The 14953-nt window shown below is 39.5% G+C and overlaps 1 protein-coding gene across 1 annotated transcript; it reads left to right on the top strand.

The window, feature by feature from the left end:
* Positions 1 to 4991: 4991 nt before the first annotated feature.
* LOC139196342 (uncharacterized) lies at positions 4992 to 8098 on the top strand. Its single transcript, XM_070822134.1, has 9 exons — positions 4992 to 5183; positions 5244 to 5364; positions 5410 to 5558; positions 5612 to 6058; positions 6311 to 6388; positions 6793 to 6866; positions 7043 to 7166; positions 7347 to 7698; positions 7857 to 8098. Exons 1-9 carry the CDS (start codon positions 4992 to 4994, stop codon positions 8096 to 8098), a joined length of 1779 nt encoding a protein of 592 aa, XP_070678235.1.
* The last annotated feature ends 6855 nt before the right edge of the window (positions 8099 to 14953 follow it).

The raw sequence follows: 14953 nt of genomic DNA, 5'->3' as shown, positions 1-14953 counted from the left end.
TAAATTGATTGATTTTAAGCCATTTGATTCGGGTCTTTAAATCAAATAGCACCACCTACTATTTTTGGCAAATTCCATATCCCTCATTGGAATTCGAGAGTTTTGGATGAAACTCTTAGTAGGTTATGGGAGACTCACTATTACCAAGCCCACCTCACAATGATATGATGTTGGCTAGCATTAATAATAATGAGAGAGTACACTTACTCATTTGCAACTAATGCAAGTACCCATCTTATTTGGCCTCTAGAGAATGTCACCTCACAATGATGTGATGTTGGTTCCATTGCACTTAGTTAAGTCATTCCCACCATGCTTAGTTCGTGAAGGGGTTCAAGAATAGCCTCACGATGATACGATGTCGGCTATCCTCGTTGCCTACACTAACCTCATCATATGTTTATGGATTCCTCCTGAGTATAAGCATGCACTTTGTACTCCCCCATTATAGGGTGAAGCCGGTGTACAAGTCATAAACGATTGGAGCCACCACGGTGGAAGGCCTACGAAAGAGTGTTCTAAGCACTCTCACGCTTATCAACTTAATAATGGTTTGGTTGAGGGTTTTAGGTCTCATCACATACAAATATTCAATTTTAATCTCTATTAAAACAATTTTGGTCCTATTACAATTATTGGTCCATCTCATTGTTTTTAGTTGTATATAATACTCCCACTATGCTTATAAAACGGTTTTTAAAGCAAGAGTATATGATACTACTAACATAACCTTTGCATTCATTTGATGGACTATATAGTTGCCTTAGGGCCTTAGGATGATTATGAACCTTTGTTTAGATTCAACACGAGCCTTGTGTTGAATCTCGGTCTAGGGATGGTGATTGATTTTAGTTACGAGTTTAATCACATTAAGGCGTGTTGTCTTAGGGGCGTTGGACCCAACTACTTCATTTTCATGCATATCAAATAAAGCAAGAAAGAAGTACTTCAAAGTAAAGGTGAGCTTATGCTCATTACAACATTTGCATAAAACAAATTACTTTAAAGTAAAGAAGAGCTTATGCCCTTTTACAACATTTGATCAAATCAAATTACAACCAAAATTAATCTACACATTCCCATGGTTCAAACAAATTTGAAACGGCCTTTCACATAGCTCAATTATATTAGGCTTAGGTTCATAATCACCCTTTAATTAATTAACACTTTAACTAATTAAATTGAATGCAACATTTTCATTTGGTTTTTGTATCCATAAAATTGATTTAAATGGAGCTAAACAAAATGAAAATCCAATTCTCATTTAAAGAGACAAAACAATTTTGTTCTCAACCTAATTTGGGCCATCATGCAATAACCACAACTTATTTGGGTCATTAAGCAATTAACCTCAACTTTTGGGCTATGTTGCAAAACTTTTGGGGTCACTTTGTAAAGACACAAAAGTCCACTACTTCATGTAATTACAATAGAACCCAAAATTTAATCAATGCAAAAACTTCATTAAAGGATCAAAACAATTTGTCCTTTAGCGTTTTTGGACCTTAACGTAAAAACGTAAACTTTTGGGCCAAAGTGCAAATACACAAAAGTATCAAAACTTTATGTAATTGCATAAAAGCCCCAAAAGTACTCCCACTTGAGGGAGGGCCGGTTTTGGAAGAAGAAATGGAGTGATGTGTGTGTTGATTTGTAGTTTGACATAAAGCATGCAAGTGCACAAGTGGTGTGTGTGAAAGGGTTTTAATCCTTTCACACCCACCATTATTTCTATTGCCATTTAAACAAATATCTAAAACATTTAAACATTTGAAAATGCATAAAACATAAACTTTATGAAATAAATCAAAACTTTGAATCAAAACACAAACCTTTTTGTTCTTGGCAAAAATGTCAAGAACAATGAAGAACATTCATGAAAAACCCAAAATTTTTCCATGAATTTTTTTCACCCAAAAACATTCCAAAACCATTCAAACTTTAGGGAAATAACATCTAACCAAACTAGGGTACATAAGGGTTCCAAAAGTCACTTGAAAACACTTTTAACAAGTCAAACAAGAACCCAAAAATCCACCCTTTGTATTTGGCCGAAAATTCCCAAAGTCATGGCACCAAATTTTAGCTCCAATATTCATGCTCATATGAACTACATCTACAACATTTGAGATGGCAAATTTTCTAGCAAAATTTACATTCAAAAAACAAGAATAAAGCTTGTAACATATTACAACTTTTAAATCACAAACTATGAACTACAAAACCCAAAAGGATTCACCAACTACTAGACCTAGGCTCTGATACCACTTGTGGGAAGATTTTGTGAAAACATGTTCATTTAAGCAACATCAATAAGCATGCAATTAACAATTAAAGGCGGAATCATGCTAGCATGCACTTAAAAACAAAACATTAACCAAGAAATTCAAAGCCTAGTAGATTGGTGAACCAAAACTCAACTCAAAACAAAGTGAGTTGAAATTGTACCTTTGTAGATTCCTCTTTGCATAAGCAAAGGCTAATCACCCAAAGAGAGGGCCTTCATTCCTTGCATAATAAATCTATGGATTTGGATGGATGAATAGGTTTCTCCAAGTTCCCAAAATAGGGAACCTCTAAGTCTCTTCACCAAGGAGAGATTGGAGAAGAAATGAGTGACCTTGGAGTAGTGGGATTGCAAGATGCACCCCCAAGGTGGCCGGCCTCTTCAGAGAGAAATGGAGAGACATGTTCTCTCCAATTTTCTCCAAAACAAACCCTAATGAATTTTAGGCTATAAAGTCATATTTATACCTTTATTCATTTGAGTGGCAAACTTGTAAATAAGTCCAAGTTCACTACCCTTAGCATCATGGCCGGCCCTAGGGTATTTTTGGGCTAATTAGGCCTTTGTGAATCATTATTCATTAAGTTGTTATACAACTTAAGTCAATGGGCTTGACGTTCGAAGCCCATTGGGCCTTAATGTCCAAAACTATCCCGAGGTCTTTAACGAACTTATTCGTTTGATTAATTAACATATTAATTAATCCTTGCCATAAATAAATGATTAAACCATTTAATCATTCTTACTCATCTCCATTGTTTCTTCAATCTCCACCTTACACGGTGTGCGATCCATTAGGTTCCTTTTAGCGAGGCAGTGGGCGATTAAAACCATTTTATATCGATTGTGAATTGAAACTTACTTTCAATTCTCCCTTTAGTGATTACACACGTTTAGGGCTTCCACAAACCATGAGTGACACCTTGCAGCATATCATGGTTACCCAAGCTAATCAGAAGAGGTAGAGAAAACCTATTCAGTTTGGGATTACAAATGCAATACGGTCTTTCTCTAATACAATACTCTTGACCACATTGTTTGGTTTGATAGTTTATTTATTCATGTCTACTATCCAATGTGATTCGTGTGCTTATATGATTACCTTGAATGTGATTTAGAACGACTTTTCTAAATCTCATTCATACTCTGGCCAGAGATTCTAAATCATATCATAGAGTATTCTCCCTCAAACAGTTTGAAGGTTAGAGATCCCTTGTTGCGCATTCACTTGCCTCCATGGCTAAGTGGCTTAACCCCAACGATGTCGTGGACACTCCAATGGAATGACGTTTGACATAATCAAAGATCAAGGACTTAACCACAAGACAACTGTGATGCCTCAGGTCAAAGGACTACTTTGCATTATCCCAACCATGAGTTCTCATGTGACATGAATATGAGAACTCTTCGTTGACCGCGTTCAGTGTACTCATTCTCTATTGAGCACCTACGTACTTGTCTTGATGTCACACACACCAATGACTCGAGACTAGTCACTCTCCCTGAGAGAAGACATAGCACGTACTGATCTTAACGGACTGTCAATGCCCAATTGGCAATCCTATGACCAGGAACGTTTAGGATGTGTCTACGAAAGAATGGTCTCATGAATCTAACTTCATTAGATTGCATTCTCCCAATCACATATTCCTTGGACTTTATCGTTTAAGCATATAACATTTATATGAGACGGCTCAAACAATAATTTATGCCCTTTATATGTAAACTAGATTAGTTTAACATGTGAAATGTCCGTAAAGTATCATCATATGATTGGCTTTAGGGCACATTTCCAACATTAAAAAGGAGTGGAAATAGCTCTGGATCCTCGAGCGGGGGTTCTAACTCTGGTACACCTCATAGAGGAGGCAAATTCGCTGGTGGTTCTCGTTTTCAGAATCAAGGAAACTCCAGCAGTTCAGGTGTTCAGTTTTGTCGCAGGTATAACACTCGTCACTATGGCGAGTGTAAGAGAAGAAGCAGATGATATTTCACTTGCGGACAAACAGGGTATATAGCCTATAATTATCCTCAGAATCAGAAGAATCAGTTTGCTAATCTACCACCTACAGTCCCACTATAACAGCTTCCAGCACCTGGTAACCGTCAGCAGATAGGCCACAGTGGAGCTTTCCACTACCAAGGGGGCGTAGCCCCGAGTCAGGAAGGACTATACCAGTATACACCTGAGGTTCCCTACTATTGGGGAGGCTATCATCAGACTCAGGGAAGTTATCCACAGTTCCAAGGAGGATATACGCCGTATCAAGGCGGTGGAGCACATATGTATATTGGAGGGCAGTATTAGAACCTAGACGTAGCGTCTAGCAGTGGAGGTTCAGGCAGACAGAAAAATCCACCCCAGCAGGGCCGAGGTAATCAGGGTCGAGGTAATCAGACTCAAGCAAACATGGGTCTTGGAGGCAGATAGCAAGTTCAGGGAAGAGTTAACAACATCACCCTTCAGGATACTCAGGCTTATCCGGACTTGATCATAGGTACGTTGAATGTTCTAGGCCATTTTGCTAAAGTTTTAATTGATTTTAGCGCTACACATTCAGTTATTTCCCATAAGTTTGCTCAAACGACTCAACCACATCCTACTTTACTCAATTACGAGTTGAAGTTCTCAATGCCTATGGATGAAATCTGTTATGTTAGTTGGGAATATCAAGGATGTCCCATCCTTGTCGAAGATGTAGTCATGTCGGCTAATCTGGTTCCTTTGGATATCGTTGATTTTGACGTTATCTTAGGCATGGATTGGTTACACTACAATCATGCCAGGTTGGACTGTTATGAGAAAGTTGTTACTTTTCATCGACCGGGCATGCCTACTGTTACGTTTTTCGGTGAGCGCGGTGGTCTAAAGCACGGAGTTATCACTGCCATAAGGGTGAGACAACTGTTGAATAAAGGTTGTCAAGGTTACTTAGCTTATGTCGTGCTAGTGTAGGAGACTACTGCATCTGTGGAAGATGTCGAAGTAGTTAGGCACTTCCCCAATGTTTTTCCCGAGGAATTACCTGGTTTACCCCCAGATCGTGAAGTGGAGTTCACCATTGATCTACTTCCAGGTAATAACCCTATTTCCCTTACACCTTACTGTATGGCTCTTGCAGAGTTAAGGGAACTTAAAACTCAGTTGCAAGAGTTAGTTGATAAGGGTTTCATTCAGCCAAGCACTTCCCTGTGGGGAGCTCCAGTTCTGTTTGTAAGAAAGAAAGATGGAACTTTGAGGTTGTGCATCGATTACAGGCAGTTAAATCGGGTGACGATTAAAATCGTTATCTGTTACCTCGTATTGATGACCTCTTTGATCAGCTCAAAGGTGCTTGTGTGTTCTCAAAGATTGATCTAAGGTCTGGTGACCAATTGAAGATCAGAAGCGACGACGTTCCGAAAACAGCTTTCAGAACTAGATATGGTCATTATGAGTTCCTACTGATGCCATTTGGATTGACTAATGCACCAGCAGCTTTCATGAACCTGATGAATCAAGTATTCCATCCATATCTCGACAAGTTCGTCATTGTTTTCATAGATGACATTTTGGTGTATTCGAAGAATGAAACTGATCATGTCAGGCATCTGCGTTTGATTCTAAAGACACTAAGGGCAAATCGGTTGTATGCTAAGTTCAGTAAATGTCAGTTTTGGCTGGATCAAGTGTCATTTTTAGGGCACATGGTATCAACTCAGGGTGTGCTTGTGGATCCTCAGAAAATAGCAGCTGTGGAAAATTGGGAACAACCTCGGACAGTTACGGAAGTTCGAAGCTTTCTTGGTGTTGTTGGTTATTATCGACACTTCGTGAAAGACTTTTCGACCATAGCACTACCTATGACAAAATTGACTAGAAAAGACGTTCCTTTTTTATGGAGTAGTGAGTGTGAGCAGAGTTTATAGCAATTGAAGTATCTTCTCACTCATGCGCCTGTCTTAGCACTTCCCGATAATGGTGGGAACTTTTAGATCTACAATGATACGTATCTGAATGGTCTTGGATGTGTGTTAATGCAGCATGATAAAGTGATTGCTTATGCTTTGCTGCAATTAAAGCCCCATGAGAAGAACTATCCTACTCACGATCTTAAGTTGGCAACGATCATATATGCCTTGAAAATCTAGAGGCATTATCTTTATGGGAAAAAGTGTAAGATCTTCACTGATCACAAAAGCCTTAAGTATATCTTCAATCAGCAGAACCTCAATCTTCGGCAACTGAGGTGGGTAGAGTTGTTCAGTGATTATGACTGCACCATTGAGTATCACTCAGGTCGTGCCAATTCGGTGGCTGATGCTCTTAGTAGGAAGTCTCATAGCCAACGTAATGCTCTTTGTGCTAGTCGTATTCCTCTTTTGATGACCTAAAATCCACAGGAGTAGCATTGAAAGAGGGACGTCGGGGGGCCCTAATTGCCAGTTTTCAGGTCAGACTGGTTCTGTTGGATTGTGTTCTTGAAGCCCAGAGGAACGATATAGAATCTCAGTAATTGATACAGGCAGTGTCAGATGGGAAAAAGAGGGACCTCTGGATTAGAGATCCTGATGGCATGCTTATGCAAGGCGAACGGATGTATGTACTGAATGTTAAGGAACTGAAGAGAAACATTGGATGAAGCGCATATTTCTGCGTATGCGATGCATCCTGGGAGCACCAAGATGTATCATACCATCCGACATTTCTATTATTGGCCAGGTATGAAAAAAGAAGTTGCAGAGTATGTTAGTCATTGTGCAATTTGCCAGCAGGTTAAGGCAGAAAGGAAAAAGTCGTTTGGATTACTACAACCACACCCGATACCTTAGTGGAAATGGGAAGATATTACAAGGGATTTCGTGTACAAATTACCTCATACGCGAAATGGTTACGATGGTATCTAGGTGGTGGTTGATCGACTTACCAAGTCAGCACACTTCATACCCGTTTGTGAGAATTACTCATTGAGTCAGTTGGCTGATCGGTCTCTAAAGTGGTTAGGTACCACAGAGTCCCAGTTAGTATCATTTCTGACCGGGATCCACGATTTACTTTAAAGTTCTGGTAGTTTTTTAGGAAGCTTTGGGATCGAGATTACTCTACAACACCGTCTATCATCCTCACACTGATGGGCAGTCAGAGAGAACTATCCAGACTTTGGAAGATATGTTGAGATCGTCAGTTCTACAGTTTAGTTACACTTGGCACAAGCACTTACCGTTGATAGAGTTCGTGTACAACAACAACTTCCATTCTAGTATTGGTATGGCACTATTTGAAGCGTTGCATGGGAAACCATGTCGTAATCCACTTTGTTGGTTTGAGGTTGGTGAGCAAGTTTTGGTGGGCCCTGAGATAGTGGATGAGATGACACAAAACATTCAGGTGATAAAGGCTAACCTGAAAGCTGCCCAGGATCGGCAGAAGAGTATCAACACAGACATTCTACCAACAGAGTTTATAAAGTTGGTGATTGGGTATTCTTGAAGTTATCATCGTGGAAAGGTGTTGTGCGATTCGGAAAGAAAGGGAAGCTCAGCCCTAGGTACATCGGACTGTAACAGATCATTGAATGAGTCGATGAAGTTGCTTATCGACTTGCCTTGCCACCAGAGTTGGTGAGAGTGCACAAGGTGTTTCATGTATCGATGTTACGGAGGTATGTTTCTGATCCGTCACATGTAATCCCTCCTCATCCACTGGAGATCAACCCAGATGATGAGGTTCCAGTGACTATCCTTGATTGGAAGGATAAGGTTCTTAGGAACAAGACCATGCGGATGGTGACGGTTTTGTTGAGGAACCACTCAGTGGAGGAAGCCACTTAGGAGACAAAAGAGCGTATGTGAGATATATATCCACGTCTATTTTATGGCTTTGATGATAGTCAGTATTGAAATTTTTATAAGGGGGGTAGATTGTGACGACCCGTCCCTAATTTTCATATGTAATTTCTCCTCGAATATGTAATTTGACAATTATGCCCTTATTGGCAAGTGACGTGGACTTATTCTTATTACTTTCCTTTTTAGTTCTCGCTATCGCATTTAAATTGTACACATTAGTATGAGTGGGCGTAGATTTTAAAGTGTAAAAATATCTACTTCGGATAGATTTCAATTTCCTTTTATTGTAGAAGATCTGAAATCATATCCCTTGGATTCTCTTTTTATCCCATCCCGTGCATCCCCTTCATTATTTCACTCTCTCACCAATCCCATCTCTCCCTCATTTCTGTCCCCCAATCAGAAAAGCAACCTCACATCACTCTCTCTCTCTCTTTCTTCCCTCCCTCGCCGAGCTCCCTCTTCTTCTTTTCACTCTTCACAAAATCACACCAAAACTCACAAACATGACAAACAAACTACACCATTGTGCTCATCTCAGTCCCGGTAACTCAACCATGTCCTTGACATCTGGTGTAGATGAGTTTTGACTCACCAACTCGGATGGTCGACTCGGCGAGTTTGACATAACGATATTCAGGCCATTCATGGTTTAGGTAAGCCTTGAGAAACCCTTAGAACCTTCATCTCACTTCTATGGGTTGATATTGATCTCTTGTTTGTGTTTTGAACGTATGGTTTTACCCAGAAAACTCAAGACAAAGAATCTGCACATTTTTTCAGTCAAGGACCATGACCATTTGGTTACTTTCAACCCATTTTTTCGGTCAACCTCTACCACATCTAGGCTCCTACTAGGTACAAACTTGTTCTCTACATTCCTAACTTCAAAATGGCTTTTGAATCACTGAGTTTGGTTAAGTAACGAGTTAGAAATCAACTCTGGAAGTTGGGAAGAAAATTTCAGTTTTTTGGAAAATTTCAACCGTGGTCATTTGGCCACTTTCAGGCAAAAATTTTTATCAACACGGACCGTATTCAAACTTTCTGTGAATTGGGATCGATACATCACAATTCTAGCTTTCATTTGGCTTTTGTAGAAGTGAATTTGGTTGAAAATCGAGCTCGTTAGAAGCCCTAGAAGTTGGCCTAAAAATCTGCAAAACTGCAGAAAATCACGAGGAAGGCGAGTACGCCTGTACTTGCGGGCGTGTGGGCATTCTGTGCAGCCCCTTTAGGTGGCGCGTGACGGCGCGTCTGGCTTCTGTCCAGCGTGTGGTCGACACGTGTGTGTTCGTGTCATTGAGTAGATCGATTTCATATATTTAAACCCTAGGTTTAAGCAAACTGTGGGGGTTTTATTTAGGTTTCCGTTATGTGCTTTAATTAATGTTATTTTAGTTATTTCACATATAGGGGAAATTTATCCTGAGGATTTATGAGGCCAAGCTAAGCTCGGGGGCTACAACCCAGCAATGTACTTGTGAGTGGGCAATTGTTTTCTACCTATACATATTTATAGTTTCCATACATGCGTATTTACTTCACCTTTACGCTTATATTGAAAAGTATCGTTATTGTGATATATATTGTGATAAATGCTGCTATATGGCTGAGATATTACTATCATGACATTCATACATACTTATATACATGCTCATCTTACCGCACCCTGATGTTAGTACTCGCCCCAGGGCCAGGGCCAGTCCTTCACGTGTATGTTCACATCCGCACCATTCGCTCGCCTTGGATCCAAGTTAGGTGCCAGTCCTGTCGGGTAGATTGCATTAGGCAATCCGACTTGTATGTGATGTGTTTTTGCACCAGTCTTCACGTGATCGTAGTACTAGAGCATATTGATTACACCCAGTCCTGTTCGTGTCAGAAACTATATGTTCAAACTTGTGTGTCAGCTTAGATGGATGAGCACTTAGTCATACTTGATTATCACATGATTATTGTTGTGACATTTGATACATTATTGCTTGGCATATTCCTGGTTATGTTACTGCTATAATATTATCGAATTATTGTTTATATACCTGAATAGTATGTTCTAAGAAAACTATACTTGTTTTACGGCGAGGGGTTAGTAATTTCAAGGTTAAAGGTTTTCTTATAAGCATTGTTTTGTTGACCCACTCAACTTTGTTTTTTGCCCTTCCAGGACCTAGATAGTTGTACTGTTTGTGGCACTCGAGGGATCTCGGTAGTTTTGACATTTCCTTCTGTTTTAGACGTACGAACTTATCACTATTATGTAATAAGTGTACTTTGGTTGTTTTGACTACTCTTCTGTGGTCTCATTGTCTATTACGCTCTAAATAATTGTAGTGGGTTCAACCCACGATTGCACACTCTTTCACTATTTAGTTCTAACTAGTTTTAATTTTATTCACTTTTTGCATCACTTACCCTTATGGTTATGTCACCTCACGGTGATGGCCAGCATGCTTCGACCTTTCCAGGTCGGGGTGTGTCACAAAAAATAAGGGTGAGTGGGCTTAAAAATAAAGCCTTATAAAACCTTTTAGAAAACATAATAACACCCCGTTATAAAACAAGTATAGTTTCCAAATGTAACATACTACATATAGTATGAAAATACTTATTGTAAATAGTAATATCTCGAAATGCAATCATTCACAATATTTTTGTATATAAAACATATAACATCCAATAATCGCAATATCACACATAAACGAACAAATCATATCAAGTGCTCATCGACATACACTGACACATGAGTTCATGCAGAGATTTTCTAACATGAACAGGACTGGGTGTAATAATCGTGTACACTCTAGTACTACAATCACGTGAAGACTGGTGCTATGCGCATCACATACGAGTCCTAATTGTCTTCGCAATCTAGGACACCTACAATGGATCCAAAGTGAGGGTACGGTGCGATGTGAACATCCATGTGAAGACTGGCCCTAGCCCGACCAAGTACTAACACCAATGTAGCACATGATGAGCAGATAACGTAAACATAATCATGCAACGGTAAATCGATAATTCGAGTCGACATAATATTATTCATGGTCATAAATATAACTAAGGCATCCCGTAGGATTTACAATGATCTCATAATTCTCATCATTATGATATTTCTTATAAATGTTAATTTAATTATGGCATCACATAGAAAATGCATTATTAATGTATGAAAACTGAATAAATATATATACTATATAACATAAGAGACCCATTCACAGATACTTGCGAAGTTGTAGTCGTTCAAACTAGTAAATACGGATCGCTGATGCTAATCGTACCTAAGCATAATAGAGACCCATTAGAAAAACTCAATTTAAACATTTGAATTTGGAAAAACAGACGGAGAATTTAGAATCAGCACGTCGATATACACTAAGAAGGGTCATCGGCAAATTTTGTAAAAGGTCAATGGGGAAGTCAACGGTCAACTAAAAAGTCAACTGAGCTGCCCAGGTGGTCAACTACGTTAAAACTTTGAAATTTCACTAAATGGATGCCAAAAACAGACTCGGGCACCAAAATTAGCCTAGAAGGGTTTCGAAGAAAATTTCAAAAAAGTCAACAAAAGTCAACTAACAGTCAACGGTTAACTTTAACGAAATATTCCATCCTCATATGGAATATTCTATTAAAGTTAACGAAATATTCTCGCCAGATTCCAAAATGGGTCCGAGTCGGTTGGTTCGGATCCAGGTTCAGATCTTTTTGTTTGTTTTTTTTTTTTTGGTATTGGGTTAGGTAGACTCGTTTAGGCTTGTGGATTGCATCCGCCGGACCTAGCGAAGAAGAAGGTCAAAATTCGTAGGGGGAAAGCCGAAAAACTTTCAAGAGCCATAACAGGTTCATTGCTCAACCAAAATCAAAGATTTAAAGGTTAAAATGAAGCTAGGGAGATAAGGATTCGAAATTTACCTAAATGGGACTAAGTCGGGGCCAGAGTTGGTCGAAAAACGCTTGCAAAACTCTCGGAATCTCACCAGAAAACTAGGGAAACCTTCCCCAAGCTATCTCTACATCCAATCAACAACAAAACATCTCATAAGCATCCTAATCATACTCCTAAACATGATTACCGAAGATCTTGGGGGTTTTCGAGGCTTACCTTTGCTGGGAACGATGAGAAATCGCCAAAGAAAGTCTTGAACAGTGGCAGTGCCACTGTGCAGGGAAAGAGAACACATGAGGGACCTCTGCCAGGTCTAGGTTCATGATAAGGGTTGTCTGGTGGTGCGTGTGGTGGTTCTGCATTTTGGGAACTCGCTAGAGTACGACAAGTAAGGATGGTGTCGCAGTATACAGATGAGAAGGACGGGAGAAATGAGATAGTTTGAGAGTGCTGAGGGAAGAGAGAGTTCGAGAGAGTGGGGAAAGGGACACGGGACAGGGATGGGAAGAAGGAGAAATGGGTGTGGGCTCCACAGCCACAAAAATCCTACCTAAAATTATTATAATAATTAAATAATTAAAATAGTAATTTTACAAAAATATCTTTCAAATTCGTAGTTCTATAAAATCTTCTTTGTAACTCCGACTTCCATTCCACTTGTGCCCATGCGTTCGTAGCGACGAGTACTACGACAATATGCTAAGAGAATGGTCCATATATGTTACAATATGACGGCCAACGAAAGTCAAAATCCTCGCCTCTATGGGCATTTTAGTCATTTCACACTTTTAATATTAAAACATCATAAAAATCAAGGACGGGTCCTAACATTTAAACATTGCAATGTCATACCTTAATTTATGAATTCGTTGCAATGTCAAACCTCCATTAATTAATCTGTCAAATTGACTATTAAGCGATGACATAGCAAATGCAAGACCCATATTTTGCTAATGTGGTAGTCAAATTGTGCCAATAGTCAAACAACTAATAAAATACTTAATTATTAAAATAATTTTAATTTATTTAAATATTATTATTTTTTAATTAAAAAAATAAAAACCCCAGCCTAGCCTCATCCATCCCTTTCTTCCCTTCACTTTCTCTCTCTCGCCATGCCTGAACCCATAACCACCATCACATCATTCTCTCTCCTTTCCCTTCCGTATTCTCTCTCCATTTCTCCCTTTCACGCTGCAATAGCAGCCTCGTCAACTCTACCATAATCTCCAAGCTCTAAGCTCCTAACCCTAGGCTTCACGAACCTCATCCTCCGCACCCATGCCAAGCTTGACCTCACTTGCCAAGCCAAAGTCGAGTCCTTCTTCGCCATCGAGAAACACCAACTCTTGATCCCCGCAGCAGCCAAAGTCAACGACATTCATGCCAATAACACGTATGTAGCGGATTTCATCACTAACAATCTTCAAATCCAAACCAACATCATTGACGGTGCTTACCGATTAAGAGTTAACAAGCTCTTGTTCCTCGGTTCCTCCTACATTTACCCCAAATTCGCTTCTCAGCCCATTCTTGCTTGGTTGCTTAATTTGGTTTCCTTTTCTTCCTCTAAAGTGTAAATTACATGGCTTTCTTTGATTTTCTTGGCTGAATTTGTTGAAGTTGTTGGAATCTCCTAGCCGTTAGGGTTAGGGTTCCTTATTTTTAGGGTTTAGTTTTAGTCATGCAAATAATCTCTCCTATACTTGAGGGACAAGATTACATTTTCTGTTTCTGACCTAGTCATGCACCACGATTTTAGGCCTTGTAAATCATGGGTTGTTAGTTCCTTTCTTATCTCATTGTAACGCTATTTAATAGCCACAAGTGTTATTCAATTCAGTAAGAATTCTCCCAGTTTTCTAGTGCAATCAGGTCTTACGCTCACAAAAGCTTTCTATTATTTTCTTGGTTCCAACATCTGGTATTAGAGCCCTACCATGGGGCCTGATCAAAGCTTGCAACAAAGTAACTAGCGTGAAGGAACAAAGATATGACTTCTGAAAGCAGCTTCGTGCAACCTGCGATTCCGAGGTTTGATGGACACTATGATCACTTGAGTATGCTAATGGAAAACTAACATGCCCCAATCCCGATATTCCCCAATTACCAAGGTAGGCACGTGCTGGCCGACACCCGAGGGTGACGAAAGCCATTTATTGAATGCAAATGTTGAAAACAATGGATAGATAAGACTTATAAATATAAAAGAATAAAGAATGTGCATTAAGGAACGTGTTCAGAGCGTACAACTAACTAGAACACTAAAAGAAATAATATAAAAATTAAGTTAACAAAAGAGTGGGTCCTACACCGAGAGGACTCGAAGATGCCGATACGGAAGTGGCTGGACGTTCGGATTTTATGCCTTGATTTTAAGTCCTGAAAGGGGGCGCAAAACAAAGGTGAGTGGACCAAGTTCATATATACAATAATAATAAAACAGTTATCAACGTACTAACCCCCAGGTTTATATAAAGAAAACTACTAGCATAATAAGTGATAGGTTTACTGAAAACCCTAGCATGCAAAAAACATCTCTAAAGATATATCGCTGAAATCAAAACATCAAACGTCTCACAAATCATCTCGTAAGCGCGGTGTACTGCCAGTAAGATCACTGAATAAATATAACTCCCGGCCCTATGTCAGCACCGTGGTCTCTGCACCCGTAGCCAGAGATTACCAACTCCCGGCCCAATGCCTGCTCCGTGTCCCTCAGCCCATTGCTAGGGATTATTTCTCTCGGCCTATCTGCCAACACTAGATCCTCGCCCTAGGCGGCATAGTGTCCACTAGGTACGCACAAATAGTTACGCCTCTCATAAATAACCACTTCATAGTATAAAGTCATCCATCGTCTATACTATAAAGAGGGGTTTCTAAAACATGTTATAGCATCCTATCAGCATCCATCATATAGTCTACCAGTTCATGATTTTTATAGA

The sequence above is a fragment of the Malus domestica genome, chromosome 01 (genome assembly GCF_042453785.1).
Source record: "Malus domestica chromosome 01, GDT2T_hap1".
Lineage (NCBI taxonomy): Eukaryota > Viridiplantae > Streptophyta > Magnoliopsida > Rosales > Rosaceae > Malus > Malus domestica.
The sequence above is the reverse complement of the archived record's forward strand: the minus strand, read 5'-3'. Positions and strand labels throughout refer to the sequence as shown.